Source organism: Oryza glaberrima, chromosome 3 (genome assembly GCF_000147395.1).
Source record: "Oryza glaberrima chromosome 3, OglaRS2, whole genome shotgun sequence".
In the NCBI taxonomy this organism is placed as follows: domain Eukaryota; kingdom Viridiplantae; phylum Streptophyta; class Magnoliopsida; order Poales; family Poaceae; genus Oryza; species Oryza glaberrima.
In genome coordinates this window covers 5445775-5465419 of record NC_068328.1, presented here as the reverse complement: position 1 = coordinate 5465419, position 19645 = coordinate 5445775, and the positions used below count along the sequence as shown (strand labels likewise).

The following is a 19645-nucleotide window of genomic DNA, read 5'->3' as shown; positions in this document are numbered from 1 at the left end:
TGCTTTTACCTTGGGTAATCTGATGGTATAATTTATTCCTGAGGTTGCTTCATTTATATATGCTGTCACTCATTGAAACCTTGATGGATGAAAAACTTTCAGAACTGCAGGCCACCGGCAGTTGTATATATACTTCCCTTTTGGGCGAACCACCACAAAAAAAGAGAAGGAAAGAAGAACAGGCAGAGTGCTAACGGTAAGACAAGAAACGAAAATTTTAGGAAGCATATGAGAGGTTATTTGACATATGTGGGTGCATTCTGAAATGTCTGATTACATCTAATGCATCGTCGGATTTCTGTACTGAATCTGAAGAAAAAAGAAAGAGTGGAATTGTCTTTGAGTGTTTCAGACTTTGTTCCTTCCTACAATACAGAACCTGTGCTAATCAGGCTACCAAGAGTAAAATGCCATTCCTGGATCTAAACATAGTGGTGGTACTGGTCTGGCAACAAAAGCTGTATATATGCAGTGGCAAAACTCCACCATGGTGGAAAATGGTCTACACATTTTTCACTCTTGTCCAGTTCTTTTCTTCAGCTCTGCGATGAAATCCTCCTTCTCCTGGTCCGACATCCCCTCCGTCGAGCAGTCCCCGACGCCCCACTCGGCGCCACGCAGGCAGTATTTATCCTGAATCTCCCTCTCATTCCTGCAATTTTTTGATAAATTGTTCAGAGACCCATGGCAAGAACATGGCTGCAGGAGAGCTTCAAGAGAAACAGGGCTAGCGAAAATTGGGGTACTTCAGTTTGTTCTGCTTGGACTTCTCGAGCAGATCCTTGAGCACTTGGGAAGACTTGAACCTGGAGTCGAACTCGGCGTACTTCTTCTGGTTCTCCGCTTGAGAGCACCAAATTAAGAGAGAGTTTTTTTTTATCAGCGAATTCATGTCACAACAGAAGTGACAATTGGCAGGAACATTACAGGAACTCTCAGCGATCGAGATTCGAGAGAGATATGGCATACATACATACATACATACATATATATAGGAGAGTAGTAGCCAGTTTGCTAACCATTCCATTTTTCCAAGAACTCCACTCGTGGCAGATCTGGGCCTGGAACCGATTCCATCCCTTTGAACCCTGACATGATGCCAGCATGTACTGCAGAAAGAAAGAACAATCAGCATGGCTGTGCGGTGCCAATTGTGTCTTGTGTGTTCATCCATTGTTCCATGCATCCTCAGTTCATGATCCAACTATCTACCACTCCCTCTGTTCTATATGTTGTCGTTTTGACTAAATTTTTAGACAAAAATAGCAATATCTATAACACCAAATTAGTTTCATTAAATGTAACATTGAATATATTACGATAATATATTTGTTTTGTGTTAGAAATGTTATTAGTTTTTTTTATTAAAATTAATCAAACTTAAAATAATTTGCCTAGTCAAAGCGACAATACGAAATGGGAAACGGAGGGAGTAGCGTATACACTAACACTATCACCGCTTGCTTGCAAGCTGTTACTAGTCACTTCAGCTGTGCCTGTGTGCCGGTGTGTACCTGGACTGGACCAGAGGACAAGTGAGAGCGAGGCGGCGGCCGCTGGGACGATGGCCAGTGGAAGCCGGCCGACGTGGCCAGCCGTCTTCTCCGGCGCCGACGTCGCCGCGGTCGCGGCACTGCACCGCCCCCTACGCCGCGGCGCGGTGACAGGTGACGCGGCGACGAGGCCGCGGAGGCCAAGCATGGCGATAACTCTAACTCGCCTGCTGGTTTTCCTCCTGCTCCGCTCAGTGGTGGCCTCGCCCAGCGTAGAGAGAAGGATGGGGTTAGTGGGTTGGAGACTGGGAGTAGTCAGGCTGCTGATGGGAAAAGATCGAAGGATGGGTGCCGACTTGTTCTCTTGTGAGCCACTAACAGCGAGATGACTGGGTCTTGCCTCTGGGGCTTTGCCTTGATTTTTTTTAAAAAAATTAGTTTTTAATTTATTAATATATCTTTCCAAAAAGTATTTCCGAAAAATACCCCTTTTGGCCACTCCAGCCCGTCTGGCTGGCCAAATAATTTTGTCACACCACGCGCGGCTGGCATGCCGGTGGCAGTCTCTTGCCACGCTAGAAGGTTCAGATTTTAAAATACTTTTAGAAAAAAGTCTATTCATAAAATTAAAAAAATTAAAAATAAAAAAGATATTTTGCCTTTGGGATATATTTTTTTACTCTTTTCTCTTTTGAAACAGATTATTGATAGGTTATTATCATATATTATCCATTTGATTATAATGATATATTAAATATTTTACAAAACAAAATTAATAAAAATAGCTTAGAATAGAGTCTAATCAATGTGGTGGAGAAAGTTTGTTGAGAAAGTACTATATTTTATAGATGTGGATCAGATAATCCGTGATAGTAGTCCGTTCAAGGTTTTAAATTTTTAAATATTTTAAAAATATTTTTAATTAATACTTAATTAATGATGTAGTAATTAATCATTTCGTTTTACGTGGACGAGTGAAAAGTTTTCAACTCTTGCATTCCAACGAAGCCTTATAGATTTGGCCTTGTAAATGGTGTGTTTTTTTCTTAAAACAAAGCATTACGATTTTGCTATAAATCTGTTGACAAATTTCTTCCTCAGAATTTGTCAATTTTTGAACCGCTTGATGAACCTCGGGATTCGTGCTTTTGCGTCGACGTTTTGATTTGTTTCTTTTGACGGCCGGTGGCTACCGGCACTGGCGCGGCTCATGCACGCGTAGATGTCAGACGAAGGGCAGAGATAAAGCGACAGGGTATAGCCGAACATGCATGCATGAATGATGGCCTCCACACGCATCGTACAAACAGACATTGCGAGTTCGTAATGCCTCTTTCACGTGAGTAGTGCCAAACATAAGTTTTAGTATATCTTACTTACATGCAAGTTATATTATAGTTAGAATGTAACTACATATAAATAACAATGTAATTATTATAGTTACAGTGTAGTTATACTAAAGTTACAGTGTAGTTATACTATAGTTACAGTGTAATTACATGTAAGTTACAGTGTAATTATTCTATACTTATAGTGTAATTACAGTATAATTATATTGTATTTACATTTGATAAATTTTTAAGAGAAAATTTATCGACAAATGTACATGTAGTCCCGAGCCTTATATGGAGGCCTCCGTATGATTTGGCCTTGTGTCACATATGACAGAACATCGCGACCGTCCGTGTCTTGATCGGACGTTTCAGATGCGTCCACCCAACGCTAACCTCAACTTGAAAGCTGATGAAACCGAAACTGGATTGATTCGCCTCAAAAAGCAGAGTACCGTGTAATAACACACTTGACAGTTGACGCGGCATCGCGAGAAATTTCTTCTTCTCCTTCAGATCCCGAGCTAAAGCTAGCTAGCTTACCCAGCTCGCGCGAATGGCCTCCTACGACGGCGGCGGCGACGGCCACCGCGGCCGCCCGCCCCCGCAGCAGCACCGCCCGTCGTCCGGCGGCGGAGGCGGGGGCGGAAGCGGCGACCTGGCGTCGAGCGCCAAGCTGGTGGCGGAGGCGGCCAAGTCGGTGTTCCAGGACCACAACCTGGAGAAGGTCGACAAGGGCCGCGTCGCGGGCGCCGCCGCCGACCTCCTCCACGCCGCCTCCCAGTACGGCAAGCTCGACGGCAAGCCCGCTGGCAACTACCTCGAGAAGGCCGAGGAGTACCTCCACCAGTACGGCCGCAAGGAGGGTTCCGCCGGATCCGGCGGCGGCGGCAAGTACCAGGATGAGGGCGGCGAGGGCAAATACAAGAAGAAGCCCGGTCATGGAGGTGGGAGGTACGAAGAAGAAGAAGAAGAAGATTACAAGAAGAAGCCTACTAGTGGTGGTGGTGATGGCTATGGAGGAGGAAGGTACGAGGAAGAAGATAATTACAAGAAGAAGCCTACTAGTGGTGGTGGTGGCTATGGAGGAGGAAGGTATGAGGAAGAAGATGATTACAAGAAGAAGCCTAGTAGTGGTGGTGGTGGTGGCTATGGAGGAGGAAGATATGAGGAAGAAGATGAATATAGAAAGAAGCCGAGTGGGGGTGGCTATGGTGGGGGGAGGTATGAGGAAGAAGAAGATGATTACAGGAAGAAGCCGAGTGCCGGTGCGGGTGGATATGGAGGTGGTGGAAGGTATGAGGATGAGTACAAGAAGAAGCCTGGTGGTGGTCATGGTGGAGGGAGGTATGAGGAGGATGATGAGTACAACAAGAAGCCTAGTGGTGGATATGGGTATGGTGCTTCAAGTGGTGGAGGCCATGGTGGGAGGTATGAAGAAGATGACTACAAGAAGAAGCCTAGCGCGCACTCCGGTGGCGGCGGTGGCAGGTATGAGGAAGAGGAAGGGTACAAGAAGCCTAGTGGCCATGGGGGAGGGAGGTATGGTAAGGAGGAAGAGGAAGATGACAAGAAGAAAAAGAAGCATGGCGAGGGGTCGGAGGGCGGCATGGGAGACTACCTGAAACTGGCACAAGGTCTCATGAAGAAGCAAGGCGGTGAGGGGGAGAGCGGTGGCGGCGGTATGGGTGACTACTTAAAGCTTGCGGAGGGGTTCTTGAAGAAGCGCTGATTTGTAACTGAATCTATGATGTCTCATGAATTGTGAAGGACCTTGCTGTGTTTGGTTAGTTTCCTGTTCTACTTAATGCCCAAATGGTGTGAAATCATGTACGATCTCCATCCGGTTATACAATAAAACTGTCTTGGTCAGTTGGTCATGTTGTCTCTGCATTGTAACACAAATGCTTAGGGTGCTACCCATGAATTCGGGGGAATAAATATTGGATGGAAACCTGTGTTGCTCATGTTGTGTGTGCCATTCCTGACTATAATTAAGTATTATAATGCTATGCAGATGCATTTTTTAGAGTTATTTCCTTATTGGTTCATAGTTCATAGTTGACATATTACTAAGTTATGTTTTCAGGGAATAACAAATTAGCCGTGTTGTGGAGTATGAGGGTAATCTATCTTACCATACTGGACTATCAGTTAACTAAATTTGGGTTGCTATTAAGGTTTGCTGGGCTCAATAGAAGAAAATGCTCTTTTTTCCCTCTTCCAGAAGTGTTTTCACTTGATTGACAATGGTTTCATCTTTACAAAAATCCCTTTTTGATCGATAGGCTGAATTATTGTTGTTATGCAAGTTATGTTCATATGATTCATGGACTATTCCTATCCTACCTATAAGCTCTTATCTTCTAGAGACAGTCATCAACTCCTTTGTTCACTCCTTTGTTTTTAGGCTGGTCACTGAATATTGATGTCTCAATGCTAAATGGTTTTATGCCTAAACGATTCAGTATATTGTTCAAATACTTAGTGATAAATAGTTGTCTAACTAGAAGAAGTATTTAATCTTTAACTCGAATCTAGTGATAAACTATTTAAAGTAGACAATGGATTATTTAGCAAAAACATTATAAATTCTGTTTGAACTCTGTTATTTCGGCTGTTTATAAATCACATATTGTTAACAAAATAAATTCGAAGATGATTGTTGAAACACATCCTCAGCTGGTGGGTTAGTCCAGGGCAGAAAATAGGTGGTTTTAGAGTGACTTCAATGAAACGGTGGTACTATTCTTAGAATACAACAAAGCTTTAAAGGATAAGATTCAAAAAACAGAAAAGAAAATGCAGACTGGATACCAGCTGGTTCCCAACTGCAGGCCTTGTTCTTGAACTTCCATGATCTAATTATTATGCCTTCTTCCTTCTCCCAATTCCATGATAAAGAGAAAAAGCACCACTCAAGAAGAACATGAATAAATGGTCAACTCTAGTGTTACCTTTACAAGCACAAATGTCATCTCCTTCCACTATGGTTGAATATCTCTGCAATGTCCATCTTACCTTATTTGCAGCTGCAGGTGCCTCTTTTATGCTGTGTGATCTGTTGGTACTAATTCCAAAGCTTTTCAGACAACCTGAATCTAATTGATTTGAGCAATAGAGGTGTGATAGGATCAGCAATCACAGTTGGTGCTTCTGCCATCTTCCCTGGAGATGTACTGTCTAGCGCTGAGGTGGTGGCAGCAGCTGTATGTTGGCTTACCACCATGAGTTCAGCAAAGTTGTCAAGCGCTGCGCTGCTCCCTGCTGGTTAAACAGCTGACCTCCTCAGCTTCCCATTGACTTATGGCTAGATGCATGAAGGAGAAATTCTTCAGTGAGAACACTGAGGGTTACCTATACCCGTTTCGATCTTCATCAAGGGTATGTGTCAACAAAGTCTGATGATGAAGGTGGTGGAATTTGCGTCTGAAACAGCGAAACAACCAAAAAAACCCTTCCATCAGTCTTCACCAGAAGAACAGGAATGGCTTTTGGTACAGCAAGCCTGGTAGTCATGGTTATTTGGCTTCTGATAATTTCTTTGGTGATGGTGGTCATGAATCAGAGGAAGGCGATCCAGGGGACTACATAAAGTTTGACACAGATGTTCTTGAAGAAACAAGGTCAGTATGCTATCATGGAGGAGTCACAGGATAGTTTGAGGAACTACCTGAACTAACCAAGGCTCACCAGGAAATACTGAGCTCATTTCCTTGATCCATGGGGTGTCAATGTTGCATGCCTTCATGGAATTGGTATTGATGTGCTCAATGTTTGGTATGGCCAAATATCTAAGGTAAGTACTACGCTTTAGGCGTGTTTGTTTTGGGTCAACATTGCAGCTGCTGATGGATTTCAGTACCGAATAATGTAAATTAATGGAACATCATGTGTTCCTTTCTATATCCTGATTTAAAATATTATGCTAAATATTATGTGTTCTTTTCTATATGCTGCTAGCCACTCTGCCAAAATTAAAACGTCCTAAACCTAGATGCATATCATTGTTTTTTCTCCAGAGGTTTATATTTTCAATAGGCAGCCAGGCAGGTTCTCTTCAACTTGGGCATGGTTAAGCATCATCAAACAATCAACGGATGCGTTTATATGCGCAGGAAAATTCCTTCGTGTCTGAATGCTCCATGAAAGATGATACAACTTGTTCAGCAAAAGGACATGCAACTCAGCAGATAGGCACCACCCAACCACATGCAAAAGACCATAGACGACCGGATCACATGTCCCCTAGAAATAGGCAATTCAGAACGAAAACACATACTAAAATGTTCACATTGCTAGGACATCATCCATGTGAAGGACCGGATGAGAGAACATGCAAGAGTGTCTTTTGTCAGGAGGAACAAATTCTCCATGTTTCCAATATACAAATCTGCTGAATCACAGCACCAGAAATCACCAATGTGTCCTCCAGAGAATCACACACCACATGGACTCAAAAAAAATGGTAAGAATGAAACTATGAGATAACACTGATCAATTCAGGTTCAGAACTCCTCAACTGCGATGCCTTCCCTGGGGACCTCATAAGCATCCTTCTGCCTCAGCTTCTTCACGCCGGCTATGAAGCAGATCTTGTCAGACCTGAAGCTCTCCAAGCTTATGCTAGCCACCTTCACCCACACAACCACCTTGGTCTTCATGCCTTCGATCGCGGAGAGCTTGCCTCGAGACAGAGTCACCTTGACACGAGGCGCGTACCGTATCACGGATGAATCCTTGAAGCTCACCTCACAGGGCTTAGACAGGTGCACAACAAGCTTCGAGCTTGTTTGATCATATTCGTAGCAGATGATATTCTGAGGGAAGAGGCCTGGAGGAAGGTTGTACTCTCGCAGGAGATCAGAGAGTGACTTGTTTGGTTTTCCTGGATAAGAGAAAATGGAAGTCAAGTCTCTTAGTTCCCACTCTTATGTAAAATTCAACTTCTCTGCAGATCTAACATACTGATAGGCAAATTCAGAAGGCATTCTGAGCTATTCAGGGAAATTCAACTGTGGTGAATTCTGAGTGAAATACAAAGGTAAAATCTGCATTACATAAAACTTGAATATCATTTCTATGAACAAAATTGCAACCAAAGTGCACAAATTCATACGAGTCTCAATTCTCAACTCTCAACTGTAGGAACAAACAACAACCTTGGCAGAACTTGAGGAGCAGCACACAATATTGCATACATCTGTTCTCTAAAAAAATAGAAAATATATAACTAGAAGTGTCATAAAACACACAAATAGATCTCCTTTGCAAGCTGGCATACTTTCTTTTCCCCAAGTCAGGCAATGTATTAAAAATGTCATTTTTATGTTTTCATGTGAGCAGGTAGATTAGGATACTGATTATGCTAACTTTTTTTCTCCACTGAATACCTACTGGAGTATATATCGGACATGTATGAAACAGAATATGCATTACAGACTGGCAAGTTGCAAATCAGCTGGTTGGTGTCTCATAAAACCGTGCCATACTTAACACAACCTTGCTAATACCGCCAAAGACTTCAAGAGACCAAGGCAAAGATTGCAAGTAAAACAAGGTGTTAGGTGAACAATTCTGTTAGACAAATCCCCTTTCCTCTTAGGAGCTTTTGCATAATGTCGTCAACAGAAACTGGACCCATTGCCAGCCAAAGCACATTGGTAGAATGTCACAAAAGTCTTCAGTTTGGCCCCCCCATGTGCATTACTGTATAACTTTGTAGATCAAAAAGGGATGAAAGAAAAATAAAGAAAAGCTATATCCGAACTCCATACAAGAAAAGCAGAAAAGTTAGAACAAAGCAGATCACTTTGCATTGTTTTGGATTTACGCATTAGGCAAGAAAAGCAGCATTAGCAATTTGGCACCACTAATAACTATGTACAATTGTACTAAGCATAATGATTTACCAAGACAACACAAAATGCACACATCAAGGTCTGCTTCCTGTCTTAAAACTCACTCTTAATTTTTATAGCCACAAATAGAACAGAATTGAAAGGAACAGTATACCTTTGAGCTTGTCGAAAACCCATTTCGCCTTCTCCTCAACAGTGCTCGAGAGACGCTGAAAATCACAACAGTTAGGTTTGTCAGTGTGATGTGAATGTCGAACCTAAAGTGCACTGTAGCAGAATTTCCTGTGATTTGAACCTAAACTGCATTGCACAGAAGTAAAGTGCAGTACAGTCGAATCAACAGGGTCATTTTCATGCATCTCCCACAAGAAAAGTGAAGCAAAAACAGGTTGCAGAAACATCTCGAAGAACTCCAAATGAATCCTAACACTGACACCAACAATAATGTGGAAGAACAAATCGTGCATTCGCACAACCAAACTGTTAATCTCCAGAAAAGACCAGATCATTTCTAGACGGCAGCTTCCTCAGATTGTAACAGAAAACAGCATCTCCAAGAAGCAAGCCAGCGAACAAGGAAACCAAGAACGGCATTGATTGATTTCAGTAGTCCAACAAAGATTCACCAAGCAAAGAACTAGCCCTGATATAATCCAACTCCCAACAGTCTCAACAAACCAATCAAACAGAAAAGCGAAGAGAAGGCAAGTAATACTTACGGAGATATCGCCGCCAATGGCGGAGAGCTCCTGCTTGGCCTTCCGGGAGATGGTGAAGCTGCCGATCTTGGTGAGCGCCTTCTCCATGGGTATCCCTTCTCGTCGCTCTTGGCCGGAGGCTGTTGTGTGGAGTGTGGACGTGTAGACGACGACGGACGGGCTCTGCAGTCTGCACTGCGATTCTGCGAATGGGTGGTGGGGTGCCGCAGGATGGGCGACACAGAACCGGGTTCAAAGCTCTGGCACCCTCCTCCTCCGGATGATCCCAATAAATAAGCAGCCGGCTCGGGGATCGATTTGGTGGTGGACCTACGGCGCCGGATCTTCTGCGGCCAAAGAGTTGCTGCACTGTTTGCTGCGTCAGATGGCAGGAATTTGCTCGCTTTTTGTTGCGTTTTACTCGGAGGAGAAAGAAAGACGTTTGTTTGAACTCGTACTGCCGCGAAATGCACAGTGGATTTCGGGCTTTTCGGTCTGTACGTTTCCCCGTACTCGTACTAGTGGCGTTCGGAACGGGGAAACGTACAGCGAGGGCTCGGTAAATTGACCGAAAAGCCTCTTTTTCCAACTCTTCTCCCTCGTTTTCTGCACGCACGCAGTAGCACGCACGCATTTTAAACTGCTAAATGGTACGTTTTTTTTAAGGTTTCTATATGAAAGTTACTTTAAAAAAATCAAATTAATTCATTTTTTTTTAAAAAAGTTAGCTAATATTTAATTAATCACGTGTTAATGGATCGTCCCGTTTTCCGTATCTACTGTACCGGTTGGGAACCGCTTCGGCGAACACACCCTGAATCGTCCAACGGCCGAACCGAGGCGCGAGCCGGACAGCGGTAGGAGCGGGGCGCATTTGGTGCGTGTGCCGCGCTCATCGCGGGTGCGGGGTAGGCGCCCGCACCGCAAGCGAACCGTGACACGGACACGCGCTCGCGGTGGCTCGTGTGGCCTCGTGACTCTTGGCATGCGCGCGCGCTGGGTGCTGGTTGGTTTGGCCGCTGGAGCGGACGAACAGCGGCCCGGCGCGGCACTCCGCGCGTGGTGTGTGCGTGCGTGCTACTGTCGATCACGCGGCGCGGCACGGGGGACCGACCAGCCTCGTACCGTGGATCGGGTGGGATCTCTTCGTGGTGAAATGCTACCAAAGCTATCGGCGGCCGTGACAGAGAACGGTGCGCGTCTCGCAGTACTGCGCATCAACTGGTGAGGGAAACAGTACACTGTGCACTGCGTATCACGGGTCATCGTTTGCACGTAGTGGTGTAGTGGGAAGTTGGGAACCGAACCTACTACTCTGCTACTACTACTAGCAATGAACAGAACGAAAGTACGAAAGCTACGCGAAACCCGACCTGGTCAGTGAGACGGTCACGAAGGAAGGGCATTTTGAATCGCAGGATTGATAAAATAGAGAAATAGAAAAAACGTAGAAATTGAATGCCATATTTATTGGATTTCTATGGGATTTTGAAACACAGGAAAGTCTCCAAACTATCGTTTAATTAGCACATAGAAAAAACGCAGGAATTTTAGACACATAAAGAGGAAAACATGAGGTGAGACCTCATGCTTATTTTCCTCCAAAGTTACTCTAGTAAGGTTCATTCCATAGTAATTTCAAAGGAATTAATAGAAAATAATCCTTTGTTTCAAAAGACTCTATAAAATTATTTTTTATAGGATAAAATCTTCTAAAATTTCTATGGTTTTTCCTTTGATTCAAATGGGCCGAAATGTGTGCTCGGAGAACAAACGGGATAGAAAAGGATAATAAGCTCATGGTCATCCCGACCCATACAAATCGACGATCATGCATGCCTCCACCAGCTCACAGATGCTTCACGCTTACATCGATTACATGAGATCGAGCTAAGGTAGTCCTTGTCATTCACGCTAGCTGTCCTCCACCTAAAGCTAATGTGTGCCATTCTCCATTCTCGTGAATTCCCCTTGGTCGTGTACTCGTGTGGTGGCTCTGAGCCGCTGCCTGCTGGCTTCGCAGCCGCGCACCGTACAATCGCCTCAGATTTTTGGTCGGCGTCTCGCACGCCGATCCAGTAGATTGATAAGGTTCCCCATCGTGTAGCGTACAATATTACGAGTCTGTTTGGAGTGTTTAATATTTTGGGAAACAACTGATGATAAATTAGCTGACGATAATCTGGATAAGCGAGAACCCAACTTTTAGCTTACATGAGCCTGTTCGGGGAGATTATGTAGCTACAGCTTTTTTCAGAATCACAAGCTTTTCAAAACAGTCTAGTTTTCCGTTCCCTTAAAAGTTAGCTTTTCGTTTAGATTTTAAGAAAATATAGTTAAAGAATCCAGAAAAAAAAAATAAAAGTCAGAAATTGAAAAACACAACTTTTCCATATTATCAGAACTGGCTACTATCCAGATGATTCTTTAGAATCTTAAGCTCTCTAAACATGTCCTATTTTATTTTCTAGAATCTACAACTATGGACTGATTCCGAGAAAAAAAACCTAGATTATTAAAGGAACTTCTACCCGATAGAGATTATAAAAGAAGCTGCGGATGGGAGACCCTAACAAACCCAATGCGCGGGGCCGACCCGAGTAGAGGGAGACGGCGAAACGGGCCCTTGGTTGGATAAGACAACGTGGGCCGCGGCAAAGCCTCCCCCGCTCTCATTGGGCCGCGGAGAAACAGAAATTTGGGCCGCGTCACGCAGCCCGCAGCGGGGGCACACGGGCTCCTCTCCCTGTACTTCCCCGACGGCCCACCTCTCCGCGCCCCCCCACCTTTCCCACGCCGCTGATACTGATAGCCTCCCACCGATCCAATTCCAACCCTAACCCTCCGCCTCCGCCTCGCCTCGCCGGCGCCGAAGCCCTCGCCCGCTCGTCGGCGACCCCTCGGCACCTCATCCTCCCCGACGCGCGCGCCTCCGCTCGCCGGTGCGTGCTCCGTGATTTATCCTCTCTTGTTCTAGCTCTTTTACGGCTTCGCTTTTGGTGGTTTTTTTTGGTGTAATTTTTTTTATCAGCCTTCGCCAACTGTTCCCCCCGTAGGGGCGAGAGGGATTCGTCGGTCACGGCCCGCAGCCGCAATGGAGCAAGATCAGGGCGTTGCTGCCGCGGCGGCGTCGGAGAATCCAAGCGCCGGCCAGGGCGCTCACGATTCCGGTAGCGCGGGGGCTGGCGCCGCAGCCTCTTCCATTGCGTCTTTCGATTCGGCCACTGCAAACCCTGACGCAAACGTTTACAGTCAGAATCCGAGCTCCGTCCCGCAAGCCGATGGCGCTCAGGGAGCGGATGCCTCCGTGTACCCCGCCGACCACGCGCCGCTAAACGGGACAGCGGGCCAGGTGGTAGATTACCAGTCTGCGGGAGCTGCAGAGAACGGCGCCGCCACAAACGAGATGGGTGAGCCGGTTCCCGAGCAGTCCTATGCGGATGGTAATGTTTCGCACATATGAACACTCTTCACTCGCTATCGGGCTTGATTGTACTTGCTAATTCATTGTTTCTTTTCGCAGCTGTGCTTTCAGCAGAAGAGGCAAGGTTGTGGAATGCCGTTACAGCGAATTGCTTAGACTTCAATGCTTGGACTGCGCTTATTGATGAGACAGAGAAAACTGCTGAGGTAATGTTTTTACTGTTGCCGTCACCATAAAATCTGTTATTACTTTATTCTGCAACTTGTTGTATGCATAGGCACTCTAAATTTGTAACTTCTCATTTTCTCATTCATTCACATGAATGATAGATTTACCTTATGATTATATGCATCTATATCTTGGAGAATCTGGTTCCATGAATCTGCCTTGTGGATTTGCATCATCTCATATAGGTAATCTATGTTCATATAGGTTCACAATGCTTGATGTGTTTTGGCATAGTTTGCCATGTTGAGCTGTCATTTGTAACTTTACTTTCCTATCTCTCTTATTGAAATGGTAGAGCTCTTATCCAAGTTTCTCAGGGAAAAAAATGAATTGTTATCATTTGTCCTATGATAGTTTTTGTAAATATTTGTTCATTTATGTTTTAGTTAAGTAAATTAAGTCGGAATTATATGGCAAGAGTAGTTCTTTTTGTGCTAATAATTTTTTTTATCTATTCTTGCCCAGAGCAATATCTTGAAACTAAGAAAAGTGTATGATGCATTCCTTGCGGAGTTCCCTCTCTGCTTTGGATACTGGAAGAAATATGCAGATCATGAAGCACGTCTTGATGGTGTCACAAAAGTTATAGAGGTTTATGAACGTGCAGTTCTTGCTGTTACTTATTCCGTGGACATTTGGTATAACTATTGTCAGTTTGCAATTTCTACATATGAAGACCCAGATATCATCAGAAGGTAGCAATCACACTCTATCTATTCCTATTTGTTTCCTCTTGTAGCTGATAGCTGTGTGTGATTCATGTCCATTTTTTGGATTGCTGCCAAAAATCTTCCCTACCAAGTCTTTTGCCAACTTAAATAGTATTGCACTTGTTTGAATTGAAGCCAATTTTGGCAACCCTACCAAAATTTGGCTCCTAATTAGTAGCAAACCAAAGGACACAGTTGTAGCAAAACTCTACCCACCAAAATTTGGCTGCACCAATTCTTGCCTAGGTTTTGGCAGTACCAAATTTTGGGAGGGTAGAGAACTAAACTCACCCTATAGGAAATCTATGTTGGAATGTTTGATACATGTGCCTTCGAATATACTAGCAATTTATAAGTAAACTTGGGACTTTTCTGTCAAGAATGATATGATCCTTCGTGGATGTAAATGTAGGATGTAGATAACACTGAGTGCAGCAGCCGGCCATCATTCATTGTAAAAGATTTTATTTCTACATTAACAAATTTTCTCACATTGTCTTTTACAGACTGTTCGAACGGGGTTTGGCATATGTTGGAACAGACTATCGTTCCAATATTTTGTGGGATGAGTACATTAAGTACGAAGAATCACTGCAGGCATGGAGTCATCTAGCCATCATATATACGAGAATATTGGAGCATCCTATAACACAGCTTGATCGGTATTTCCATTGGTAAGATCATTGGGTATTTGTGCAGTTTATTTTTGAATTGTATTACTTTTTATGAATAAGTCATTGATTAGTGGTCTATCAATTGTCAGGGTGATTAATGAATTAGAGTCATATAAACCAATTACAACAAAAGAAATAGCCATATAAATGTAACGTGGTATTTTGGATGATAATTGTTATATTCTTAATGAAACATAGTGAAGTAAATTTTATACTTGTACTAATGGTCATTTGTTTTAATTTCTACTCAGCCTAAAGGAGTTGGCCGCAACACGAAGTTTATCAGAAATACTTACCTCAGAGGAAGCTGCCATGTATTCTGTTACTGCCGAGAACACTGCTCAGACGCTTGATGGAGAGACACAACCTGGTGATGTAGATATGTCTGCTCAACCCGAAATTTCAGGTTCAACAGAGGCAGATAGCCTGGCAAAATACGTTTCTGTTAGAGAAGAAATGTATAACAAGGCTAAAGAGTATGAGTCTAAGATTATTGGTTTTGAGCTAGCAATTAGAAGACCATATTTTCATGTCAAGCCCCTTGACAATCCAGAGCTTGAAAATTGGCACAACTATCTTGATCTTATTGAGAAAGAAGAAGACATAAATAAGGTATGCTTTTGCAATGGAAATAGTCCTTTACTTTTTCATTCAGTAGACTTCATGCAGTACCTGGAGTCTTGTAACTTACAATTTTAGTCTTATTGGCTCCATTATATGCTTTAACGGCTAGTATTTGGACGAAGCTTCCTTTGTAATGGGATATTGAACTGAGGATAGAGCATGGACATAATGTTTGGTTTCGATGAGGCTAAGTACTCCAAACTTTCATTTGTCAGTGGCCGTTCTGGGTTAATGATATGTGCTACCAAATATCAGTTGTTTGAATTTTTAATCTCATATATGCAGGTAATTGCTTAATGCTCTCCTTCTTAACCATCTATCTATCAGGCAAGGATGGTCCCTCCTTATGGAGGGGCCTCCCTAATCAGCTAATGGAGTAACCTGTGTGAACTTCTTCTGTTTTTTTGTCAATATTTTATTGTTATTCCCTTTATTTCCTTTATTACTTCCGCTCAAGTTTTCTGATGTTACCCAATATTTGTTTTCAGGTTATCAAGCTGTATGAAAGATGTGTTATTGCATGTGCTAGTTATTCAGAGTTTTGGATCCGTTATGTGCTATGCATGGAAGCTAGAGGAAGCATAGAACTAGCAAACAATGCTCTGGCTCGTGCCACTCATGTTTTTGTCAAGGTATCACATATACAGTCAGTATAATTTACCTTTTACCATTATGTTTTTTCTCCTGCACACTTTTTTGATATGGATCTTGTGTATATCCTTCTATCTACATGCCACTAACATCATCATACGATATCAATCAGCAAGGTCTGACAACTGATCTAAAAGTTCTGTTTCTCATTTCATCTTGTGTTCTTTCACTGTCAAAGATTCTGTATCTGCGAAATGAAAATCTTGTGATTCTTGATTCTATATAGGTACTCTGCATGGAGATAAATAAGAAATATAAGAAAGTGGTCTGAATTATTAGTTTGCAGGCTGCTTAACGCATATCTACCCTTTACTTGTAAATTGCTTTTGTTATTGTGATTTGAGTAGACAGTAGACTCCTTCTGAAACCTTGTTTGATTATTTACGTGCTGAAAACACAAAGAATAAACTAATAGCATCTGTCTGTCATGATTACCATTTGCCATTGATAATCTGATTGGGGCCTGAGACTGTATCGACAGTCAGTATTTTATTTATTGCAACGTAATGCATGTAGTTTATACTGCAATCGTTTTAGATTTACTGAATGACACTGTTTCTTCTATTCTTTAACAGAAGCAGGCAGAGATCCATCTGTTCAGTGCAAGATTCAAGGAGCTTAGTGGAGATGTCTCTGGAGCACGTGTAGAATACCAGCATCTTTATTCTGATCTGTACCCTGGCCTTTTAGAAGCCATTGTTAAGCATTCTAATATGGAGCACCGATTGGTATCTCCCGAATCAAACTACGGCATTATTGTTTCCTTTTTTTTTGTGTTAAAAGGTTCATTTATCTTTTTCATCTTGCAGGGAGATAAAGAATCTGCTTGCTCAATTTATGAGAAGGCCATTGCCGCTGAAAAGGAAAAGGATCGGAGCCAGATTTTGCCTACTTTGCTGATTCAGTACTCACGATTCTTATCTTTGGTAAGTGTATCTTTATTGCTACTTTTGAGATAACAGAAATATTGCACATGTCTCTTTTGTGTCATCTGACACTGTTAATGGAACATGCATGATTAGCTGATAAGAAAACACTCAAAACAGCATTAAATAGAATGTTGTCATTTGGCATTCTTCATTATTTATGTTTGAAGTGTTGTATATATATTAAACGTTTGAGCCTACGGGATGACCAGTTGTGTCATGTTAACTCGTTAAGTGGCTGATTGGATCTGATTACAATTATTTTCCCCTTCCTTTTTGTCTCCACTAGCTCTTTTTGCAGAATTTGATGTATTTCTTAAAAATGTGCAGGCCATCGGTGACATCGAGAAGGCAAAGGAGACGCTAACTGGTTTTCTCGAACAATGCGATTTGACAAAATCAATTATTGAGGTACGATTTTTCCCCTTCTAAATCTACTTGAGTTTTCTATTTACCACCTTCGCTTTCTTCGTACCCGCTGCTATTCTCAGCTTCTGTATCATTTTGTCCATTTTTTGGCAGGCTATCATGCAACTAGAGTCGATCCTTCCATCTGAAAAGCGTATTGAATTTTTAGATTCACTGGTCGAGAAGTTTCTTACAGCTGAACCAACCGAAGGGGAAGTCACAAGTCTAGCTGACAAGGAAGACATATCTTCCATATTTTTAGAGGTAATTCTTCAAAGCTACATGGCAGTTCTCTTTAAAGTATCTTCCATATTAAGATACCTATCTTGAAGTTTTTAGCTCAGGAGCATTAAAACTGCAAATTAGAGATAGTTTATGTATGTTTTGTTTTTTGTTTGCCTGCCTGTTAATGAGATACTGGAGACCTACTAGTAGCTACGGCCTCAGTACTAGTTTGTCTAGCAGAGAAGAATGGATCATAATTCTCTAGGAATATGAATCAAATGATTGCACTGCTTGTACTTCTTTTCCTAATCTGAATTGTCCTGCATGGCAGCATCTGTTTTATTTGTTCTTTTGGTTGACCCACTACGATTGCTGAGTTAGTGACGTGTGTTTAAATTCTCTACAGTTTTTGGATCTATTTGGGGATGCACAAGCGATCAAGAAGGCTACCAATCGGCATCTTACTCATTTTTCGCGGAAGAGAAGCATGCTGTCATCAAAGAAGCGAAGAGCTGATGATGTTATCATGTCAGACAGAGATAAATTGGCTAGGATTGGGGATGGTACTCAGCCAGTTGTGGGAACTGATCCAAATGCTCATAATCCTCCAGTTTGGCCAGCGACATCTGAAGCATCGGGGCAACAATGGGGAGCTGCTTATGCACCACAGGTTTTTATATTCCTATAATCCTACCAATCATTTATTTATGTCCTGAACGTGTGTAGCATGTTTTCTATGCTGTTGCAAAAAGTGAAAATATATTTTGGTTTCTTTAAACGTCTTCTGAGTTTGCAGACTTTCCTCTACTGTTTATATCCTCGCTTGCTATGTCTCTGCTGTAATCTGTCACTTGTACTATCTCTCTTTGTTATAGTATTTCTTTTAACTATTTGTTGATGCGATTGACTCTTAACCTGTTTGCATTGCAGGCCACTTATCCTGCGTATGGAACTTACGACTACAGCCATCAAATGCCTCAATCTGCTCCTCAAGCAGCTGCTTACGGCGCCTATCCTCCAACATACCCCGCTCAGGTACTGAAGATGTTCTCCATCTAAACTTGTAAAGTACCTCTGGATTTGAACTGCTTTGTGCTTAGTAATCTGATCAAATTGTGCTCGAAATTATTTTAGGCCTACACACAACAAACCTATGCACAACCTTCAGCAATGGCGGTGGCGGCACCAGCACCCGCAGTGGCACCGGCGGCAGCTTACCCTCAGCAACCTGTTGCAGCTCAGCAACCATATTATGGAACAGGAACATACTACTGATCTGTAGACTGATTCAAGAGGGTGCTACGAAAGTCTGTTTATTTGTTCTCGCGCTTGTATCGCTGCAGCCTAAATTAGCATATTTTACTGATGATACTGTAGGTCGAAGCCATGGCAGGACCCTTTGTATTAGTACTACTAGCGTTACCGGAAGACTAGTTAAGCACATGATTTGTATAGCACCTCGTGACATTTTCCTGCTAGCATAATGGTCCATTGTTTTCATCTCTAAATGGTCGTTCTGTTGGAATGAGTTATGCATGTGTCTTGTCAACCAGCCACGTTGGCCTTGTCTACTTGTTCTGCCATGCATCAATTTGCAGAACACCAGAATCCATTCGCTGTGTATGTGAGCGACGGCCGGAAATGGAATAAGAGCGGGTACAATAATATGAGATATCATATTTGTGTTTATGTGAACAAGATGATAATATCTTATTTGTGTTTATGTGGAGGAGAGGAGAGGAAAAATGGGCTACATATTTATATAGCCACCTGTAGCATGAACAATAGTGTAGTATGTGTAGTATGTATATAGGCCTGGTTAGATCAATTTGCTGTGGCAAATTACACTATGTGTAGTATGTATATAGGCCTGGTTAGATTAATTTGCTGTGGCAAATTATTTTTGCAAAAGTTTTGGTGGTGAAAGATTTGGCATTGAAGTTTTGCTAGTTGGTGTTTAGATTCATGGTAAAGTTTTGCCATTTTACTAGTAAAGACAGAGAGAGCGCGGCTCCCAACATACTTTTTAGCAAAATTTGCTACTTTAGCCTTCCAAATAACAAATGTCAAATTTGTCAACTTTTGCTACTAGTGTTTAGATCATTTCGATAAAAAAATGCTCCAAAACAACAAAAGTTTTGTCATTTTGGAGGAACTAAACAGGGCCATAGTTAACTAGTATTGTATTTATTAGTATGCTACTAAGTTTGATATAGATGATGTGTTAATTATATTAATAAAGCTAGTAGTTGGCTTATATTATTAAACTGCTCTAACGGATAAACCGCGGTGGTGGTGGCGGTCGTACGCACCGAGAGCGGGAGAGCCCACGACGAGCGAAACGATCGCTATCCTCCGGTAAATACGCTCGCAAACTCCTGCACATTCCTGC

The 19645-nt window shown here is 42.6% G+C and overlaps 4 protein-coding genes across 5 annotated transcripts; 2 read left to right on the top strand and 2 right to left on the bottom strand.

Moving 5' to 3' along the window:
- Positions 1-96: 96 nt before the first annotated feature.
- Positions 97-1806, bottom strand: LOC127765414 (uncharacterized). Its single transcript, XM_052290319.1, has 4 exons — positions 1515-1806; positions 1020-1109; positions 747-843; positions 97-652 (listed from the first exon to the last, which is right to left on the bottom strand). Exons 1-4 carry the CDS (start codon positions 1699-1701, stop codon positions 514-516), a joined length of 513 nt encoding a protein of 170 aa, XP_052146279.1. The 5' UTR covers positions 1702-1806; the 3' UTR covers positions 97-513.
- A 1508-nt stretch (positions 1807-3314) lies between these two features.
- LOC127766964 (uncharacterized protein At5g39570-like) lies at positions 3315-4791 on the top strand. Its single transcript, XM_052292151.1, has one exon. It carries the CDS (start codon positions 3381-3383, stop codon positions 4554-4556), a length of 1176 nt encoding a protein of 391 aa, XP_052148111.1. The 5' UTR covers positions 3315-3380; the 3' UTR covers positions 4557-4791.
- Positions 4792-6923: 2132 nt separating this feature from the next.
- On the bottom strand, positions 6924-9660 carry LOC127766965 (uncharacterized protein At5g01610). The gene is made up of 3 exons (XM_052292152.1): positions 9405-9660; positions 8840-8894; positions 6924-7712 (listed from the first exon to the last, which is right to left on the bottom strand). The coding sequence occupies exons 1-3, from the start codon at positions 9489-9491 to the stop codon at positions 7333-7335; spliced, it is 522 nt and encodes a 173-aa protein (XP_052148112.1). The 5' UTR covers positions 9492-9660; the 3' UTR covers positions 6924-7332.
- Positions 9661-12172: 2512 nt separating this feature from the next.
- On the top strand, positions 12173-18753 carry LOC127767156 (pre-mRNA-processing factor 39-1). Of its 2 annotated transcripts, XM_052292399.1 has the most exons (15): positions 12173-12325; positions 12440-12553; positions 12636-12826; positions 12907-13013; positions 13501-13730; positions 14252-14419; positions 14671-15031; positions 15532-15675; positions 16270-16422; positions 16504-16620; positions 16951-17031; positions 17143-17292; positions 17660-17923; positions 18184-18288; positions 18388-18753. In XM_052292399.1, exons 3-15 carry the CDS (start codon positions 12790-12792, stop codon positions 18526-18528), a joined length of 2058 nt encoding a protein of 685 aa, XP_052148359.1. In that variant the 5' UTR covers positions 12173-12325; positions 12440-12553; positions 12636-12789; the 3' UTR covers positions 18529-18753. The 2 variants fall into 2 exon arrangements, with proteins under 2 accessions (XP_052148359.1, XP_052148358.1); XM_052292398.1 differs by having other exon boundaries at positions 12197-12325; positions 12440-12826.
- The last annotated feature ends 892 nt before the right edge of the window (positions 18754-19645 follow it).

Bases quoted from the DNA above. Each gene is read 5' to 3' on its own strand.
- LOC127766964 (XM_052292151.1), top strand. From the start codon at position 3,381: ATGGCCTCCTACGACGGCGGCGGCGACGGCCACCGCGGCCGCCCGCCC.
- LOC127765414 (XM_052290319.1), bottom strand. From the start codon at position 1,701: ATGCTTGGCCTCCGCGGCCTCGTCGCCGCGTCACCTGTCACCGCGCCG. The intron at 1,110-1,514 runs GTACACACCGGC...TTCTTTCTGCAG, and splicing joins TGTCCTCTGGTCCAGTCCAG to TACATGCTGGCATCATGTCA. The intron at 844-1,019 runs GTTAGCAAACTG...GGTGCTCTCAAG, and splicing joins GTTCTTGGAAAAATGGAATG to CGGAGAACCAGAAGAAGTAC.
- LOC127767156 (XM_052292398.1), top strand. From the start codon at position 12,478: ATGGAGCAAGATCAGGGCGTTGCTGCCGCGGCGGCGTCGGAGAATCCA. The intron at 13,014-13,500 runs GTAATGTTTTTA...ATTCTTGCCCAG, and splicing joins AGACAGAGAAAACTGCTGAG to AGCAATATCTTGAAACTAAG. The intron at 15,676-16,269 runs GTATCACATATA...ATTCTTTAACAG, and splicing joins CCACTCATGTTTTTGTCAAG to AAGCAGGCAGAGATCCATCT.
- LOC127766965 (XM_052292152.1), bottom strand. From the start codon at position 9,491: ATGGAGAAGGCGCTCACCAAGATCGGCAGCTTCACCATCTCCCGGAAG. The intron at 8,895-9,404 runs GTAAGTATTACT...TGTGATTTTCAG, and splicing joins CCATTGGCGGCGATATCTCC to CGTCTCTCGAGCACTGTTGA. The intron at 7,713-8,839 runs GTATACTGTTCC...TCTCTTATCCAG, and splicing joins GGTTTTCGACAAGCTCAAAG to GAAAACCAAACAAGTCACTC.